At 46.6% G+C, this 21,567-nt stretch overlaps 1 protein-coding gene across 1 annotated transcript in view; it reads right to left on the bottom strand.

Moving 5' to 3' along the window:
• LOC126215300 (acetylcholine receptor subunit alpha-like) overlaps positions 1-21,567 on the bottom strand; it is a 586,475-nt gene that overhangs the window by 126,167 nt on the left and 438,741 nt on the right. The window contains exon 6 of the mRNA XM_049941983.1: positions 15,958-16,138. Within this exon, the coding sequence (XP_049797940.1) occupies positions 15,958-16,138 (181 nt within the window). The remainder of the gene's footprint in view (positions 1-15,957; positions 16,139-21,567) is intronic.

Below are 21,567 nucleotides of genomic sequence, written 5' to 3'. Positions count from 1 at the left end.
TTTCACCCAAACAAGTTACGTTCGTAGCGCAATCCTGTCCATCATGAAATTACCACACACTGTTGTACTACGTTCATACTAACTCTCTGTGAAATCTTCCCGAAAAGAATAGCTGAGGGCTACTTTGATGATTACACTACATGCTTCACGTGGTCAACTTGGTTTACACAAAGAGTGTAACTCCACAATAATTTTGATAATTAAAATAAATTACATCGAAACACAAATTACAAAAGAAAAAGCTCGAACTGGTTATTATCGTCGTACTATTAACCTGATGGGTCAACCAATTGTATAAGCACGTGGCACTGGTCTCACAAAGTACACCCCACGTGGGTTGAACATAAATAAAAGTTGCTATATTGAAAAATATTGTCAAGACGAGACGTTATAATCTCACGCACATTCGCATTTAAGATTGATGATCTTAGAGTTACTGACCAACACGTGGTTCCACTTTACTCACAAAGTAGTGACAAAGCAACTACTGGAAGATATTCTGAACTTCACACTCGAATTACACTGCGTTGCAATTTAAGATAACATTAGATATTTTAGATCTAAACCTGAAATAAAGGTGATTAAATTTTCAGTTAGGCTGAAATTAAGAAATCCATTGTCCTACGGACTTAGCAGAGACGCGCTTAGCCGGAGATCTTACTACTTCAGACGCTCGCCGCGGGCAGATTGGCCTGGGCCCCTACCGAGGGTGCTTAACAGATACAAAACGGAAGTGACCAGAGAGGCAGCTTCCGATACCAACATGAGAAGGGACGGACAGGACCATACTAAGAATAGAAACCTCTTTGCTTTTAGAAAGCGTAGCTACCTGTTCCGTCGTTGGTCCTACTGTTCTCTAGCAGGCAGGCTTGTCTGCTACCATCAAGCATGCAACTAGAAATACATTTGCTCATTCATCCTTTGACATAGAAGGGAAGGGGGATGACAGTATTTTATCATCTACGGTATATAAAAGAAAGAGGATGTAGGTTCCGTATGAGACTGTGCGACATGAATTACATATAAATTGTGTTTTAAAGTGTAGTAGTGTGACAGATCGTTCTTGATTATGTGTAAAAGTAACACGTTCCACTGCTCAGTCTCCTCCCAGATAGTCAGAAACACCACAGTAAAATTAGAAGTGGAATGTATGCAGTAAATGACAACAGATTTAAGAAATTAACATGAAAGGAATCCAACAGAGACCTTTCAACATTGATCACCATGAGAGGAGCCCTCCAACTAGAAAAGGGGGAGGGGGCTCATTGCGGAGTGAAACCCCGTGGGTCGATCTAGTACGGCCCATACGAAGACGACAGAGGATGATAGATTCCCGCCAGGAGAGGCAGAGGGAAGAACGCCACGTGGTGTGAGTCTCCTTGATTGTGCCACGTTTACTACACAGTGGGACAGCCTCCAAAGTCTCAACCCACTATTGAACAACAAGGGATTTGATGTAAAGCCGCAGATCTGCTCCCAGAGGGGTCACAGAAAAAGGGGGGGGGGGTAGTAGGTGGCCAACCCCCCCCCCCCCAGCCAGATGAGCCAGTTCTTGTGATCTGTGATACCTATATGGCCAGGAAGCCAAAAGAAGTCAACCAGACAAGCAGTATCGCTAAGATCAGCGACAAGGTTACAGATGGCAAAGATCATGGAGTGGCAGGAAAACACCGAGAGATAGCCTGAAGGCACTCATTGAGTCTGTACACAACAAAATTCGGGGAGGAGGGGGGGGGGCGAGGGTGGAGAACCGTTTTATAAAACAGATGGCCATCACTTCTGCAGTAAACACCCCACATGTAGCATGGTGTTCCATGCCAACAGAAGATGTAAATGCATATGTCACATGATTAGCAGATTTAGTGCCATTGGCGTAAAAAATAATAGCGTCCTCAACCTCCCATAAGAGGATTCAGAGAAAACAATGAAATGTCACTGGAGCAGACTCCAGAAGAGATCCATCCGAATCAGTGGCCAAGGAACTAATGAAGGGGGCAGTGTTGAGGAGAGAACATGGGGAAGAGGACAAGGAGGGAAGACGGAAGTCACGATGGAGAGAAGCGAGGCAGAGCCCAAACAGTACAAGAATGGAACAGGGGGGCTGAGCAGGGGAACGGTGGGTAGTGACGGCATAAGAAACGAGGAGCTGGGATCCCAGCATCGACCAGAAGGCTGTCGACAGGACTGGTGTGAAAGGTACTGCTGGCTAAACATATACCACAATGGTGAACCGGGTCCAAGAGGGGAGTGTGGAAGGGGTAGTTGGTCCACAAACTTGACAACTGAGATAGAACTAATGTATGGTAGAGGTTGAGAAGGGTCGAATGGTCTGTGCTGAAAAAGCTGTGGACAAAGAAGCAAAAAACACTGAGTTTACACAAACAGTCAACCTTTCAATGATGAATACGTGGCAACCAAGTAATACCGATGTCAAAAAGAAGACCCAAGAAACGGAACAGGTGTCGGGCATCGAGGTAGAGCTCCAGTTCAGGATGGACGATGGTATGAACCACCCTGGACTGAAGGGGAGAGCGTGTCCACGTGGAAGTGCGCCAGATGCCAGCTGGAACTGTCGTTCCACAGAGTCCACGGAGTGGGCGCTAGCCCAAGTACAGAACCATTCAGGTACAGAGCGGGAGTGGCCAACAATCTGGCAGAGGCCACAGATCCATTAATAGCGATTAGAAATAGAGGACACTTGCTACGGAGCCCTGTGGAATGCGATTGTCACGAGCCTGTGGGGAGCTGATAACAGTGGCAGTCTAGACTCTGAACGACAAGTGGGACAGGAACTGGCGAATAAAACTTGGCAGGGTGCGGCAAAGACCCCATTTGTGGAGCGTAAGGAGGATGTGATGGCGCCGAGCTGTGTCGTAGGCCTTACGAAGATCGAAGAGAACTGTGACAAGCTGGCGGCAGTGAGAGAAGCCCTGCAGAAGCAGGCGATCGATCGGAGACTGTCCCTCCCGAAAGCGGCACTGTTAAGAAGATAAAGGTCCCGAGGTTCGAGGACCCAACTGAGCCGAGGAACCACCGCCTGTGTTAGTAACTTGCAGGGGACGCTGGTCAGGCTGATGGGCCGGTAACCGTCACGGAACGACGGCTCCTTGCCAGACTTAAGGACAGTAACCTTAATATTGTCCCTCGATTGACAGGAGAAAATGCCTTGGAGCCAAGTACTGTAAAATACCTGGAGGAGGTAGTGGCGTTGTGGAGTGCTGAAGCAATTTGTTAATGGATGGAATCAGGGTCAGGAGCTGCATCGTGGGAAGAAGAGAGGGCCAGAAGCAGTTCCTACTCAGTAAAAGGTTCGCTGTAGAATTCCGCCTGAAAAGGGGAAGGTTCAGCTCACTGTTTTTGGAGGAGGAAGCTTGTTAGGAGGCTGTCGCGAAACGAGTCGCGAGGTGTTCCGTGAGAATTGCCGCGTGGAAGGGCAAGGCCCGCAACGGGAGAGTGCCGCCGACAACCTCGGTGGTTGCGGAGTGTTGCCCACAGCCGCGACGGAGGGGCAGAAGAACCCAACACAGCCGTCCGCTCCGTCTGGTGAAGTAACGGGCTCTGGCGAGAAGAGGTGTGGAGGCAGTGGGAGCGACGGTGGAGGTGCAAGGGGCGGCGGCGGCGGCGGCGGCGGCGGCGGCGGCGGCGGCGGCGGTTGGCGAGAGGGAAACTGCCGCGCCCCGCCGCGGAACTCGCCGACGGCTGACAGCCTATCTTACCTGACAGATCACAAACAAGGTGGGAACACGACCTATTTTTAAGAATATATTTCACTGTATTAAAATCGAGCTAAATCTATGAAGACTGTTATCTCAGTTCTCGGTTGGATGAAAAGAAATAATACGTATTAGGGGATGAGAGTTTCTATGGCAACATCACCACATAAACGAAAAAGTCACGATTAACAGAAACTTTGAACTCCAGCTATCACAATCGCTTTACGGTTACAAGTACATTCGGAAAAGACTATGCTTGTACGGCCTTACTTAGCGTGAAAAGTTTAGAATGTGTTCCAATTTGTGGACATAAAAATTCGATTAAAGAAAAATAAAAAATATCTGTGCAGCCCGTACAGTCTGCGTGAGCGAAGCAGCGCGCGCTCCGCTAGTGGCGTACGCTGCTTACGCTCAGATAGCCGTGATTTTCACAGGTTGCATGATCGGTAAAGATGTAAGGAGGAACCTACAGTGCTGAAGTTATATCAAAACCGAAAGACGGAATTTCACGGATCTTGTGCGGCTGCTCCGGTCTACCTGTTGCTGAAGCGACACTCGAGACGGATGGAAGCTGTCTGCGGGCACAAAGTGTACGCCGGCGGCCACCCGCGGCTGACGCGTGGATTACGGGCAGCAGCTGGCGAAACGTCCGTTCAGGCCGCTTCTCTCGTAGCGCACCCGCGTGGCTCTCCACTACACTTCCAGTAACAAGTTTTGGTACATTCGCTGACTCGTCATCCTTGTTGTACATCGTCGAACGGGATACCTCGTACTGCGGGTTGCATTTGCAGTCTCCGTAAAGAAATAGCTCATATACTTTCCATAGCTAACACTTGGTTCAAGAATAATGAAAGAAGGTTGTATACATGGAAGAACCCTAGAGATACTAAAAGGTATCAGATAGATTATATAATGGTAAGACAGAGATTTAGGAACCAGGTTTTGAATTGTAAGACATTTCCAGGGGCAGATGTGGACTCTGAACACAATCTATTGTTTATGAACTGTAGATTAGAACTGAAGAAACTGCAAAAAGGTGGGAATTTAATGAGATGGGACCTGGATAAACTGAAAAAACCAGAGGTCGTAGAGAGTTTCAGGGAGAGCATAGGCGAACAATAGGAATGGGGGAAAGAAATACAGTAGAAGAAGAATGGGTAGCTTTGAGGGATGAAGTAGTGAAGGCAGCAGAGGATCAAGTAGGTAAAAAGACGAGGGCTAGTAGAAATCCTTGGGTAACAGAATAGATACTAAATTTAATTGATGAAAGGAGAAAATACAAAAAGGCAGTAAGTGAAGCAGGCAAAAAGGAATACAAACGTCTCAAAAATGAGATCGACAGGAAGTGCAAAATGGCTAAGCAGGGATGGCTAGAGGACAAATGTAAGGATGTAGACGCTTATCTCACGAGGGGTAAGATAGATATTGCCTACAGGAGAATTAAAGAGACCTATGGAGAAAAGAGAACCACTTGCATGAATATCAACAGCTCAAATGGAAACCCAGTTCTAAGCAAAGAAGGGAAAGCAGAAAGGTGGAAGGAGTATATAGAAGGCCTATACAAGGGCGATGTACTTGAGGACAATATTATGGAAATGGAAGCGGATGTAGATGAAGATGAAATGGGAGATATGATACTGCGTGAAGAGTTTGACAGAGCACTGAAAGACTTGAGTCGAAACAAGGCCCCGGGAGTAGACAACATTCCATTAGAACTACTGACAGCCTCGGGAGAGCCAGTCCTGACAAAACTCTACCATCTGGTGAGCAAGATGTATGAGACAGGCGAAATACCCTCAGACTTCAAGAAGAATATAATAATTCCAATCCCAAAGAAAGCAGGTGTTGACAGATGTGAAAATTACCGAACTATCGGTTTAATAAGTCACAGCTGCAAAATACTAACGCGAATTCTTTACAGACAAATGGAAAAACTGGTAGAAGCGGACCTCGGGGAAGATCAGTTTTGATTCCTTAATAATATTGGAACACGTGAGGCAATACTAACCCTACGACTTATCTTAGAAGCTAGACTAAGGAAAGGCAAACCTACGTTTCTAGCATTTGTAGACTTAGAGAAAGCTTTTGATAAGGTTGTCTGGAATACTCTCTTTCAAATTCTGAAGGTGGCATGGGTAAAATACAGGGAGCGAAAGGCTATTTACAATTTGTACAGAAACCAAATGGCAGTTATAAGAGTCGAGGGGCATGAAAGGGAAGGGAGTGAGACAGGGTTGTAGCCTATTCCCGATGTTGTTCAATCTGTATATTGAGCAAGCAGTGAAGGAAACAAAAGAAAAATTTGGTGTAGGTATTAAAATCCATGGAGAAGAAATAAAAACTTTGAGGTTCGGCGATGACATTGTAATTCTGTCAGAGACAGCAAAGGACTTGGTAGAGCAGTTGAACGGAATGAATAGTGTCTTGAAAGGAGGATATAAGATTAACATCAACAAAAGCAAAACGAGGATAATGGAATGTAATCGAATTAAGTCGGGTGATGCTGAGGGAATTAGATTAGGAAATGAGACACTTAAAGTAGTAAAGGAGTTTTGCTATTTGGGGAGCAAAATAACTGACGATAGACGAAGTAGAGAGGATATAAAATGTAGACTGGCAATGGCAAGGAAAGCGTTTCTGAAGAAGAGAGTATAGATTTAAGTGTCAGGAAGTCGTTTTTGAAAGTATTTGTATGGAGTGTAGCCATGTATGGCAGTCAAATGTGGACGATAACTAGTTTGGACAAGAAGAGAATAGAAGCTTTCGAAATGTGGTGCTACAGAAGAATGCTGAAGATTAGATGGGTAGATCACATAACTAATGAGGAGGTATTGAATAGGATTGGGGAGAAGAGGAGTTTGTGGCACAACTTGAGTAGAAGAAGGGTTCGGTTGGTAGGACATGTCCTGAGGCATCAAGGGATCACCAATTTAGTATTGGAGTGCAGCGTGGATGGTAAGAATCGTAGAGGGAGACCAAGAGATGAATACACCAAGCAAGTTCAGAAGGATGTAGGTTGCAGTAGTTACTGGGAGATGAAGAAGCTTTCACAGGATAGAGTAGCATGGAGAGCTGCATCAAACCAGTCTCAGGACTGAAGACCACAACAACAACAACAACTTTCCCTCGGTTTGTGAAAGACATTTACTTTTTCTTTAAGTATTGTAATAACTCCAAAACTATTAACTGGTTTTTGAAGACTGAAACGACGTTGAATTCGTATCTTTTAGAAGTAAGATACTAATAGCATATATTATAGTGTTACGTTTGTAAAATAAAGAAAACAAGTAGATACGGATAGCTCTGTAATAAATATAGCTAAGAAACGAGAGTATACGTCGCTTTGTGAAGACTATCTCACAGTTCACATGGCTGAATACTACACGAGGATAGCTTACACGGTTGCGATACTGTCTGAGGTAGAAGTTTATCTGAAGCACCCTGTGTGCCAACGCGGTGTTCACAAGTACGTGACCCGCTGAGCACTGAGCAGGCCCTGTAGCACTCAGGATTTGGCAGCACAAGTAGCAGACCAAAAGAGCCTCATATGCAGCGTTGCCTTGCCTTGCCTCGCCTCGCCTCGCCTTGCCTTGTCTTTATTGATTTCGAAAAAGCATTCGATTCGATCAGTCACGCAGCTGTGTTTCATGTAAGAGAACAAGAAAGAGTAGCACATACAGAAGAATCTCCACAGCGTTCGTTAACGTTACCGAAGAAATAAATAATTTCAAATTGAAAATTGTATAAAACAAGGTGACTCTATATCTAGAAAATTGTTTTCAGCAGGCGTAGAAAAAGTAGTATGAAACTTAAAATGGAAAACTAAGGGAATGCAACTTCTTAGAAAGAGATTAAATTACTTGAGGCTTGCTGATCAATTTGTTCAGTTTGTAATAGTATACAATTAAAACTGGTTAAGGAATTTGGATTAGTCTGGTCTGAAGTTGGTCTAAAATATAGCACGATAAAACCAAGATCATAGTGCGTGAATGGACAATGGAGAGAAATGTATCTGTTGGAAATACGCAGCTGCAAAGCGTCACAGAGTGCGTCTATCTGAGTCAAAGGAGATCAGAAATATTTCGATATATAAATTGGGCTGGAAGCTTATGGAAGATACTCTTCTGTTTCGAAGTGTAAAACGTCGGCTGACCTGAAGAAAGTGGTTTTCGACCAATGTACACTGCCAGTGATAACTTACAGCTGTGAGACACGGGCATTAAATTTCACTGTTAGAAAACCAATGTTGAATGTTCAGCTACGGCAAGACAGTGAAAGATACGAGACACACAACAAAGGTCACTGACGTAAAGGAAAGAATGAACGCCTCGAAATGGCTGTGGCCTGGTCACGTCGACATCAGCTGATCAAAGCAAATACTAGACTGGAGCCCAATGAACCAAAAAAGACCGAGGGCGAGATCACCAGACAGGTGAGACAGAGAATTAAGTAAGACAGCAGGAACGAACTGCCAATGGGATGCTCAATATCGGCAGAAACCTGCTGGGATCCTATGTTGCAACGCCCACTCAAAGAGACCACGTCAGCTAGTGGTCCACCTGGCTAATGACGACGACGACAAGCACAGTCGACGATCGACACAGTCTGAACGCTGGCCACGGTGGGGCAGGTGGCGCTGCAGGCACGTAAGGGAAGTACAGAGGCGAACGGGGGGAATCCAGCGGCGACGGGAATTCCGCTCACGTTATCGACCGTGACAAACGGCAGACTGGGAGTCAGCATCTCTGAAATGACGAAGCTGATGGGCTACTGGCCGTGAGCATACGTGGGAAGTAGTTGTAAGCAGTGCAAAAACGAAAAGGCGACGAGGTGTAAACACAGAAAGTGGAGGTGGAGGGCTTGCCCACGACAGGTGGGCCAGGGCTTCCAGCGGAGCTGGAGGGCACTGCGGCAGACCACCCGCCACCCTCCGCGTCGGATGTCTTCTCGGACACTGCGACGGCACGTTCCTGTGGGGTAGCCCTGTGTGTCTCCAGGTCAGAATCGAGCTACAATGGTTTGAGGAGCACGTGTTCATTTCTCGGCGACATCACTCGCCTAATCTGAAGCTGTCAGAACGCACCTGGGACACCATTAGGCACGAGCTCTTCACTCACAAAACGCTGGCCCGCGATTTCCGCAAATTTCGTGATCCGTGCGTAGACCCGCCGAGCCACACCTGCGCCCTCCCTCTGCCACCCGCGCTCCGATGTCGTCATTGTTGTTGTTGTATCAGCTGGACTCTGTTTCTTGCAGCGTTATTTGTATGTTTCGAGAAATACGAGTTAAGTGAATATCCTGTTTACTGTGTTAACTCGCTCATTATCTATGCTCCTGCCAGCTTTCCTTCGACGACAGTTGCCACGACACTCTCTAGCACACCTCTCCTTACTGTTGTGTACAAAGTCGTACACAATAGACCAACATGTTGTTTCCTGAGTACATCGGTACAAGGAGCCCAGGGTCATCACAGAATAACTGCGTGTCCTTTCATTACCCCCCGTTTATGCTTGCAGATGTTTTGTACTTAAAATATCCTCATAACAGTGCAAATGTCAACAGTATGCTCGTTTCGACAGAATCGTGTTCCATTCACCGACGATGACGCCCACTTCACTCTACACCCTCTTGCTCGCACTGAGTACTGCTCGGTCCCGTATCTGGCGGCTTTAACAGTGGTACACAGCGGTACAGACAGGTTCGTTAGTGAAAACCTGGTGTGTGTGTTCACTGGATGCAGTGGGAAGGGGCACGGAAAAACTACACTCGGCCTCAGTTAGCACACTCGGCTCGCATTCGGGAGAACAGTGGTTCGAGCCCATATCCGGCCACGCCGATTTAGGTTTTCTTCGGCAAAAGCCGGCACTGTTCCCTCAAAAGGGTCCGATGACTTCGCTGTTTGGTCCTCTCCCCCAAGTCGACTGACTAATCGGCCTCAGCTCTTCCCACAGCGACGACCGTCAATGCTTCCATAACGAGCTACCCAACACCACACGTCCCTTGTATCACAATGGAAAATATGTACAGTATATGAACAAACTGGAAATAACAGTGGAGCAACGAGGATACGGGACGCAGAACCTATGAGCTGCTACCGGACGTAGAGGAACGGATAAAACTTACATTTTTCACGCCTACGAGAGGAATGCTGCACCTTCTTACTGGACACGGACCATACCCAACATATCTATGTCGGTTTGGGAAGCAGGCTACACCAGCGTGTGACTGGTACCCCAGAACATGTGGTGTATGAGTGCCACCTCTTCGATGATGTAGCCCATGACCTAAGACAACAGCTTTCAATGACACGTACCACTTACTAAGGCACAACACTTTTAACACCTTAAATAAACTCACTGACGAAATATCGAAAAAAGTCCTTAAGAACTTTTTAAGGGACAATCATTAAAGGCAAAAACTTTTCACCGACTTAGACTTCGTGCACCCTTCCTGTACCGCCAGGTACGGACTTGGCCAGCCGCTTCACGGCTGGAATCCGCCTTGCCCTGGACTAGGAGGGAGGGGGGTACAAAAACACCGGACTGGAACACGCACCAATTATGACGTACGTAATTTAGATTAGATGTAGAAGATAGGATAACACCTTAGAATAGACTGCAGCGATACTAAGTTGAGGGACAGCCCAGTGCCAGGGGCACATCCACTGGGATTAGCTCAGGGGCCCGGCCAACACCCAGCAGGTTTATAGTAGTGTTATATCCTAGCCAGTAATGCCAACCGAGCCCGCTGCCAAAAGGTTGGCAGCATCAAAGTCCGGACGCCGTCCGCATAAGCAGCGCCAGCGATACAGGAAATCGCCGCAAGTCTGCGAGCGCCACCGCTGGCTTCTGGCTTCTTAAGCGCTGGAGTCGCGAGCGCTAGGACAGTTCTGGATTCGCCGCTCAGTTGTAGACTCGCCACCGAATTGTGTACCTGCTAGTCAGTTCTGTGTTCATCGCAGCAGAGTTGTTGTTTGTCGTCAGCCGACGCTGACCAAGCCGCTCCGACTCGAACTAGACAGATTTCTGTAGACCATGTTCACCACTGTGTTCTGTATCGTCGTTAATAAAGATAAGTACCGACTTTCATTTAATCCGAGTGTTTGGGTTTTCATCTTTCTGTTCACTGTTCCAGCGGACCGGTCGGCCCGCTATTAAAAGTGTGGCGGTGACTTCGTAGGCCGTTTCTACAGCGAAGTGTTGTCGCTACGAACGCCGCCACAAAAAGTAGCACTGGCACACCTGTAACGCTGCAGGTAGCATGTAGTTTCCTTGTAGATTAAGTAGCTTAGAACCACATAGCGGTAAGATTACAGTAATAATAACAATAAAATCACCTGTAGTGAGAATAGAAAGCCGCATTTCTTTATATCATCATTAGGACCCACTAATGTAGTTAGGTAGTGGGTTAATATGTATAATGCAATGAATTGAATAAAGATATTTTATTTTTTTAAATCAATTAAAAACATACCGGAAAAAACAAAACTGAAGAAAAGGCATGTTTGGAAGCAAGTACTGGAGCCCTGCAAATGCGTGGCCTATCCCCGTGGCCTGCACGTGCCTGTGGTGCGCGAGTGAGATCGCTAGGTTGGCGGAAGTTGCCGAAGATTACCGCTGCTAGCGAAAGCCGCGTGAGCGCATCTGACAGCCGCGTGGGCCACGCGGATTTCACGCGCCTCAACTCACTCGCACACAGGCTGCGAATTTACAGTACGCACATGCGCGATGTGCTTCACTTAGCACCGGACTTGGGCACACATATATTTCGAAACATTATTCACTTACATGAATAAAAACACTTATTCGTCACCTCTGAATAAAAAATATGAAGGATAATAGTTACATCTGAAATACAATTGCATTTATAGCTCAAATTGTTTGTCATTTATTAAACGAATGTACTTTTCGTTTCTTTTAAATTACTTTTCATAATTTTTTTTCTTGAAACGTCTCATCACAAACTTTATTTATTTCACAGAGGTTTACCATTGTGGTACTGTTGTTGTTGTTGTTGTTATCGTCTTTAGTCCTGAGACTGGTTTGATGCAGCTCTCCATGCTACTCTATCCTATGCAAGCTTCTTCATCTCCCAGTACCTACTGCAACCTACATCCTTCTGAATCTGCTTGGTGTATTCATCTCTTGGTCTCCCTCTACGATTGTTACCCTCCACACTGCTCTCCAATACTGAATTGGTGATCCCTTGATGCCTCAAAACATGTCCTAGCAACCGATCCCTTCTTCTACTCAAGTTGTGCCACAAACTCCTCTTCTCCCCAATCCTATTCAATACCTCCTCATTAGTTATGTCCTCTACCCATCTAATCTTCAGCATTCTTCTGTGGCACCACATTTCAAAAGCTTCTATTCTCTTCTTGTCCAAACTATTTATCGTCCATGTTTCACTTCCATACATGGCTACACTCCATACAAATACTTTCAGAAACGACTTCCTAACACTTAAATCAATACTCGATGTTAACAAATTTCTCTTCTTCAGAAACGCTTTCCTTCCCATTGCCAGTCTACATTTTATATCCTCTCTACTTCGTCTATCGTCAGTTATTTTGCTCCCCAAATAGCAAAACTCCTTTACTACTTTAAGTGTCTCATTTCCTAATTTAATACCCTCAACATCACCCGACTTAATTCGACTACATTCCATTATCCTCATTTTGCTTTTGTTGATGTTCACCTTATATCCTCCCTTCAAGACACCATCCATTCCGTTCAACTGCTCTTCCAAGTCCTTTGCTGTCTCTGACAGAATTATAATGTCATCGGCGAACCTCAAAGTTTTTATTTCTTCTCAATGGATTTTAATACCTACTCCGAATTTTTTTTGTTTCCTTCACTGCTTGCTCAATATACAGATTGAATAACATCGGGGAGAGGCTACAACCCTGTCTCACTCCCTTCCCAACCACTGCTTCCCTTTCATGTCCCTCGACTCTTATAACTGCCATTTGGTTTCTGTACAAATTGTAAATAGCCTTTCGCTCCCTGTATTTTACCCCAGCCACCTTCAGAATTTGGAAGAGAGTATTCCAGTCAACATTGTCAAAAGCTACAAATGCTAGAAACGTAGGTTTGCCTTTCCTTAGTCTAGCTTCTAAGATAAGTCGTAGGGTCAGTATTGCCTCACGTGTTCCAATATTTCTACGGAATCCAACCTGATCTTCCCCAACGTCGGCTTCTACTAGTTTTTCCATTCATCTGTAAAGAATTCGCGATATTATTTTGCAGCCGTGACTTATTAAACTGATAGTTCGGTGATTTCCACATCTGTCAACACCTGCTTTCTTTGGGATTGGAATTATTATATTCTTCTTGAAGTCTGAGGGTATTTCGCCTGTCTCATACATCTTGCTCATCAGATGGTAGAGTTTTGTCAGGACTGGCTCTCCCGAGGCTGTCAGTAGTTCTAATGGAATGTTGTCTACTCCCGGGGCCTTGTTTCGACTCAGGTCTTTCAGTGCTCTGTCGAACTCTTCACGCAGTATCATATCTCCCATTTCATCTTCATCTACATCCTCTTCATTTCCACCTTTCTGCTTTCCCCTCTTTGCTTAGAACTGGGTTTCCATCCTTTTCTCGAAAGGTCTCTTTAATTCTCCTGTAGGCAGTATCTATCTTACCCCTCGTGAGATAAGCCTCTACATCCTTACATTTATCCTCTAGCCATCCGTGCTTAGCCATTTTGCACTTCCTGTCGATCTCATTTTTGAGACGTTTGTATTCCTTTTTGCCTGCTTCATTTACTGCCTTTTTGTATTTTGTCCTTTCATCAATTAAATTCAATATTTCTTCTGTTACCCAAGGATTTCTACTAGCCCTCGTCTTTTTACCTACTTGATCCTCTGCTGTCTTCACTACTTCATCCCTCAAAGCTACCCATTGTTCTTCTACTGTATTTCTTTCCCCAATTCCTGCCATTTGTTCCATTACGCTCTCCCTGAAACTCTGTACAACCTCTGGTTTAGTCAGTTTATCCAGGTCCCATCTCCTTAAATTCCCACCTTTTTTCAGTTTCTTCAGTTTTAATCTACAGTTCATAACCAATAGATTGTGTTCAGAGTCCACATCTGCCCCTGGAAATGTCTTACAATTTAAAACATGGTTCCTAAATCTCTGTCTTACCATTATATAATCTATCTGATACCTTTTAGTATCTCCAGGGTTCTTCCATGTATACAGCCTTCTTTTATGATTCTTGAACCAAGTGTTAGCTATGATTAAGTTATGCTCTGCACAGAATTCTACCAGGCGGCTTCCTCTTTCATTTCACACCCCCAATCCATATTCAGTTGCTACGTTTCCTTCTCTCCCTTTTCCTACTACCGAATTCCAGTCACCCATGACTATTAAATTTTCGTCTCGATTCGCTATCTGAATAATTTCTTCATCATCTGCAGAGCTAGTTGGCATATAAACTTGTACTACTGTAGTAGGCGTGGGCTTCGTGTCTATGTTGGCCACAATAATGCGTTCACTATGCTGTTTGTAGTAGCTTACCCGCATTCCTATTTTTTTTTTCATTATTAAACCTACTCCTGCATTACCCCTATTTGACTTTGTATTTATAACCCTGTATTCGCCTGACCAAAGTCTTGTTCCTCCTGCCACCAAACTTCACTAATTCCCACTATATGTAACTTTAACCTATCCATTTCCCTTTTTAAATTTTCTAACCTACCTGCCCGATTAAGGGATCTGACATTCCACGCTCCGATCCGTAGAACGCCAGTTTTCTTTCTCCTGATAACGACGTTCTCCTGAGTAGTCCCCGCCCGGAGATCCGAATGGACTATTTTACCTCCGGAATATTTTACCCAAGAGGACGCCATCATCGTTAACCACAGAGTAAAGCTTCTGATACTAAAGAAAGTAAATTTTACACATGCAATGTACTCCTTAACTCGTCTTAAATCATTTCTTCGATGTATGACTTCCAACTCATAATCTTATTAAAAAAAAACTGAGAAATCATGTTGCTCTGTAGTTTGTGGCAAATAATTTACTTCTCATACCAGATTCCTAATAAAATCATCCTTTTAGGTCAGAACGTCATTCGGAACTCGTGACCCGATTTCTTTGACATTTCTTTGGCTATTATATCTCTGAAGTTTGTTCAAATCGTACCTCGGTTATGGACAGCAATAGAGGTGAACTGCTTGTTTTTAAGACTTTGTAGCAACAACTGAATTTCTTTGTAGTAACTCTCGAAGCTCTACGGATGTCGGATCGAAAAACTTTTCCATATTCTAACGGCAAGCTGACCCTGAGTTAATCCTAAAAACTTACATGTCCGAAAGAACAGACACCATTGATGACCTGCAGCAGTCTAGAACGAAATTAGAATTAATTTAATACCTTCAGCTGCTGACGGGCGTTCGTAAATATCAACGTGTGCCCCGACCGTGACTCGAAACCGGGATCTCCTGTTTACATGGCAAGCGCTCTAGCCATCTTCTTCTTTTTTTTTACTTTTTTCTTTTTGCAGATGTCGCGCTCTTACTTTTCCTCACAACCCTCTTTAATGATCGTACGTGACGATCGCTCGGCACACACTTTCGTCCGAGTTGAGCCTTTGTGGATGACATTTTTCCACTTTCCCCACATGCGATATGAATGAACGGTACGGTGCAGGCACTTCGGCTGCCTCGGTTAGGGAGCATCCATTACACACGCAGCAGCCATTTCCCCACGGTAGAATTAACTGAGCTCCGTCTTAGTGCATTCACTACTACACAGAAAGCAGTTCGGACGACGACTGTCACGCAGAACACAGGCCAAATACAACAGCGCGGCCTGCGGGCTCGGCTGGCGTTTCGGCTTACGTTCCTCACGGTCTTTCCATACTTTTACCCATCCGCTGCACGTGTTACATAGCATAGCCGACAATCGAGGTGCTGCACGCGTGACGATACCACTGGACCTAGGCCTACGTACAGTCGTTTGTACTTCCCTTCTCGTCTTCTGTCCCACCCTGCATGCTGATCTACCCCGAGCGTGCCTCTTCATCTCTACACCCCACACGCACATCCTCCACTGAGCGCTCCACCTGCCTGCACCATTTTTAGCCCACAATCACACTTCCCTCTGTTACCCCACTGACTGATCCTCCGTGCCTCAGGATGTCTCCTGTCACCCGTACAGCATCGTACTTTAGTTAGTAGGCGACCGCGTCGTGCTGAGTGAAATGCTGTTTGGAACTGGAGAAGTACTGCATGCGCACTGACCTGGAAGCCGTCGTAGGTCCAGGAGCCGAACTTCATGACGCAGGTCTGCTCGTCGAACGGGAAGTACTCGACGTCGATCTCGCAGGACGACTTGTAGATGGCGGGCGGCTTCCACTCGACGCGGCCCGTGTAGTTGAGCGTCGCCTTCGTCGCCAGCGTCACCTCGAAGTTGCCGTCGGCGCTGCGGGCACGCGGGCAGCCGTCACACACAACACACCAAATCCCGTGAGGTCCGAGGCAAAACACCAGCTTTCCTAGACTATCACCGCGTTCTTCATCAGCGAGTGACGGTGTGCTGGAAGGGAAGTCTGACTTCCTTTACAGCGGCGTTCGAGTTCGGCATTGGTAGGGAGACGTCACTTGGAATTCTATAATCGCGGTGTGACGTTACCTGCAGGGTGGGATTCACAGATGCAAATGGAGGAAACAGGCAATGTAGAGGTGTCGTGTCAACCCCCCCCCCCCCTCCCTCCCATTCCCCCACCGGCCAACGACTGAGCGTCGAAAGAGGAAAGGACGCCTCCACCAGCATCGTCTGTCCCCTCGTGAGTTACGTCACAAGGGATCACCTGCAGGCGCTACACACATTACAAACTCAGTCTCTGTTAAAAGTGTTGTTGCAAATGCAAATTCCTGCGGCTTCTTCTATTACGGAATCGCAGTAGGTCGTATTGTGGGAGAGGATCTTCGTTTTCTCTCCTTCCGTAAGGTCGTGTTCCGCAATCGCCTATTTCCGTACTTTGGGTGACTGCTACGGTGGGGATTTTCTACCCTACGTAATTCTCACCACAGTTGTGCTCCAGGTCTCTCCGCAGGAATCCCGCGGCTTTCCTTCTTCTTCCGTGCGCTCGGTGGGTTCGCGCCTACGTTTACCAGCGAATGCAGAAGTAATACGATGTGTTCTGTTTTTTTTTTTTTTGTCGAACAAATTTTTAAGAAGTTTCAATGCAGATGCCAGGTGATAATCGCCTGAAATTGTCTGCACTCTGTTTATTAAAGAATTGATGACAGAATGGTGTTCAGCTGAATGCTGGAAACTGTGCTCACTTAAATAAAAACCTCTGTCGGTTCTCGTTTCTGTACAAAGAATTAAATAATCCTCCACCAAAATTTCGTCCGACCGACATGTCCAAAAATGGGAACTTGCCCTTCATTTTCAATTCCGTACTAAACCACATGTTCTGTTGCACGGAAGTCAAAGTGATTGAGAACAGACGCAGTCGAACGTGAAGAAGTGCTGAAAACGTTTGGAAGCACCAGGTGGAAAATGACCAGCTCCGAGTTCCAACGCATGTGCTGTCAGTACTTGTGCACATAAAGAAACCACACCTGGGCTCACCGTAGTGTTACTAACAACTAAGTGTATGCCTTTAATAACGTCAACCGAAGATTCAGAGTTCCGAATGCGATCGCTGCAGCTGTCGACTGTACGGGCCAGCAGCTTCCTCAGATGTTTCACCGGAGCTGAGGACTGGTCTAGGTGGGGTGGATGGTCTGGCGGCGCCGGCACAGGCGCGGTTGCCGCCATCCAGCTCCACGGCATTCTCTCCATTAGGGGGCCCGCACAGTTCCAGACCACGACCACCTGCCGTCCGAAGTGAAATACGTCAGCAGTCTCTGACGGCCTCGCTGCCGATGGCATGTTAAACTGTAATCTTCTTTCGACTTTGAAACAGCTTAAGAACGTGTTCAGGTAAAACGGATTCAAACTGCGTCAGATTAGAGCCGTATTCGCTGGTAAACGTAGGCGCAGACCCAACGTAAGAAGAAAACCCCACGGCATTCCTTCCATTGTGCAGATCGATCTCAATAAAAAATTTGTCCCGTATTACATAAATGTGGTATTAGGCCGGCATTCCGACCTGCACGGAAAATTAAGGGGTACTGCGTCCAGGGAAGGTGAGTGTGGTGGGAACTGCGCAGGCCCGACAGTCAGCGGACGGCAGATCTTCAGAAATGAGCGGCAGCGGAAGGGCACGAGGTCGACGATCGCCTACCGGGATTCAATAACAACAGAAGCCGTAGAAATTCGGATGTGGAGTAAAAGCTTTAACAGAGACGGAGGTGCCTTTAGAGAGGAGCATTTGGGACGGGGCATCTTCCCACCAGAAGCGGTGTCTCTGAGCCGAACAGGGGACGCTCTCCTGCCCCTTTCCGCCACTCAGTCGAGACCCGCTGGGTGGAAGGGAGCGTGCTGCGTCTTTGCCCATTTCCTGCACATGCGCGTATCAACCCTAACCTTCAGGAGACGTCGCCGCGCCATAAAGGTTAGAATTACGAGCGACGTCATCCGATCAGTGACACGGTTGGTCGCCGCTACGTAGCAGCCGAGCTACCTCGCTCGCCGCTGTCAGTCATCTCCTGACGAAGAAAACAGTGTTAATCTTCGAAAGCTCGAGTTGTAACTCCTATTTATCGCGGTCTAAATACTGAGAAGATTTTATACGAGGATGCCGTCTTGAGAAACTACAGGCTATAGCGATGGATTGTGCCGCTACAACACATTATGAAAATCGAAATGAATGCGAGCAGCTAGCAATAGCTGACACTTACAAATAATGATTTTAGAATATGGAGTCATGTCCCTTCCCTCACTCCTTCAGGTCTACATATTTGTAAGTGACTATAAAGGTCACTGTTTCCATTTAAATATTGTTTAATACGTGGTGGCAGACATATTTTAAGTTGCAGTACGCTAGTGGATGCGCACTGTGTAGTACGCGGATGTGACGTCACGCAACGAGTGAGGGAATGCCTGACCAATGGAACGACAGCTGTCCGGTTTCTAGAGGCCACGAAGAAGGGCAGGACAGCATGTCTACACAGTGTGGTGTGGGGCGTTTCAATAAACGCGTTCAGTGCCTAAAGAACTTTGCTGATCCTACGAAGATAAACATTCAACAGTTTAAAAAGATTCTGTGTCGTCGTTCACGCACAATATTTTAGCAACGTGAGTCGCCACCTACGTCAGGTACTACCCATTTCACTCGATGAGGAGTCTCGAGTAGCATCTGATGAAAGTAATGAGTCACGCTGGCGAGATACTGTGCACGAGTAACGACGCAGTTACCCGACAAATCACACGTCCCCTCAGCAAATCGGCAGATCGCCGGGAAAGACTGAAGAATTACAATTGAAAAGCATTTACCTTATTTCTAAAGTATGGTAGATTACAAGTACAACTCATATTTGACGGCTCATAACACGTCTTTCCCGGCCGCACGTACACTATGTCATCAAATGTATCCGGACACCTGGCTGAAAATGACTTACAAGTTCGTGGCGCCCTCCATCGGTAATGCTGGCATTCAATATGGTGTTACTCCACCCTTTAGCCTTGATGACAGCAGGCATACGTTCAGTCAGGTCCTGGAGGGTTCTTTGGGGAATGGCAGCCCATTCTTCACGGAGAGCTGCACTGAGGAGAGGTATCCTTGTCGGTCGGTGAGACCTGGCACGGCGTTCCAAAACAAGCCAAAGATGTTCTACAGGATTCAGGTCAGGACTCTGTGCAGGCCAGTCCATTACAGGGATGTTATTGCCGTGTAACCACTCCGCCACAGGCCGTGCATTATGAACCGGTGCTCGATCGTGTTGAAAGAGGCATTCGGCATCCCCGAATTCCTCTTCAACTGTGGGAAGCAAGACGGTGCTTCAAACATCAATGTAGGCCTGTCCTGTGATAGTGTCACGCAAAACAACAAGGGGTGCGAGCCTCCTCCATGAGAAACACGACCACCACCTCCGAATTTTGGCACTACACACGCTGCCGGATGACGTTCACCGGGCATTCGCCATACGCACACCCTGCCATCGTATCGTCACATTATGTACCGTGATTCTTCACTCCACACAACGTTTTTCCACTGTTCAGTCGTCCAATGTTTACGCTCCTTACACCAAGCGAGGCGTCGTTTGGCCGCTCGACCACGAAATCCGAGTTTTCTCACCTCCCATCTAACTGCCATAGTACATGCAGTTTGGAACTCCTGTGGGATGGTCTGGATAGATGTCTGCGTATTACACATTACGACCCTCTTCAACTGTCGGCGGTCTCTTTCAGTCAACAGACGAGGTCGACCTGTACGCTTTTGTACTGTACGTATCCATTCACGTTTCCACTTCACTATCACATCGGAAATAATGGACCTAGGGACGTTTAGGAGTGTGGAAATCTCACGTACAGCCGTATGATAACCTAACCACGTTCGAAGTCCGTGAGTTATGCCCAGTGCCCCATTCTGCTCTTTCACGATGTCTGATGACTACTGAGGTCGCTGATATTGAGTACCTGCCAGTACGTGGCAGCACAATGCACTTAATATGAAAAACGTATGTTTTTGGGGGGTGTCCGGATACTTCTGATCACACAGTGTATGTGCTGCTCCTGTAGTTACTGTGCACACACGGACTGGCTTCCTCGGGAGGTAGCCTCTTCCAGCTTGGGGGTCAGAGGCCCGTCTTCCCCTAAACCTCCTAAATCGGTTGTGGAAGAGCTCAGAGAGGCCAGCTCAGCAGCGAGTGATTTCTCTCCCCAGGATGGCAGCAGGGAGGATTTTTCCCAGAACCTGCTGTTAGTAAACACACTTCTGGAAACCGTGACAGGGACCAGCATTCTGTAGTGGGGTGTCATTAGGGCGACTGGGAAATGGCCAGTGGAACTATGTGCGTGTGGATGCTGATTCTGACTCGTGGGAACGTCTGAAAATTCGACAAGTTCGTGGAAATTGGAGCTCGTGAAATGGGAATCAGCTGGCAGCCAACGGGGGGTTGAGAAGGCAACTCGCGGGCGCTCTAGACTGGAGTTTGTGTTTCTACATCTACATCTACATCTATACTCCGCGAGCCACCTTACGGTGTGTGGCGGAGGGTACTTATTGTACCACTATCTGATCCCCCCTTCCCTGTTCCATTCACGAATTGTGCGTGGGAAGAACGACTGCTTGTAAGTCTCCGTATTTGCTCTAATTTCTCGGATCTTTTCGTTGTGATCATTACGCGAGATATATGTGGGCGGTAGTAATATGTTGCCCATCTCTTCCCGGAATGTGCTCTCTCGTAATTTCGATAATAAACCTCTCCGTATTGCGTAACGCCTTTCTTGAAGTGTCCGCCACTGGAGCTTGTTCAGCATCTCCGTAACGCTCTCGCGCTGACTAAATGTCCCCATGACGAATCGCGCTGCTTTTCGCTGGATCATGTCTCAAAGTGGTCATCGGATGGGAAGTCTAGAATTGCTGACGCCGCGCAATCAACGACCTGACTTTTCCAGTACAAATCGTTCGAAGCATTATGCAGTTCATTCGTGTTTGCCTGGAACTTTCTGTAGACATTCTGCTGCTTTCCCAGGTGAGGGTTGCGGATTAGCGAGCGCGTGCTTGGTACGTACAAGGAGTGTGTCAAATGAAAAGGAGACACGCGGTGAAAAGTTGCCCAAGTGCGAGCATGACTCGCGTACTCAGCGTTCCGTACAAACTTAATTATGTATGAATATATAGTTCGTCCGTGCTAGGACTCGAGATTCTGGACCATTATTACCTGTTATCGATATCGATACTGGCAAGATATTTGTCCGCGGAATTCTAGCACCATATCAAAATCTCCACAGCA

Source organism: Schistocerca nitens, chromosome 12 (assembly GCF_023898315.1).
Source record: "Schistocerca nitens isolate TAMUIC-IGC-003100 chromosome 12, iqSchNite1.1, whole genome shotgun sequence".
In the NCBI taxonomy this organism is placed as follows: Eukaryota; Metazoa; Arthropoda; class Insecta; order Orthoptera; family Acrididae; genus Schistocerca; species Schistocerca nitens.
This window is presented reverse-complemented; position numbering and strand designations above follow the sequence as displayed.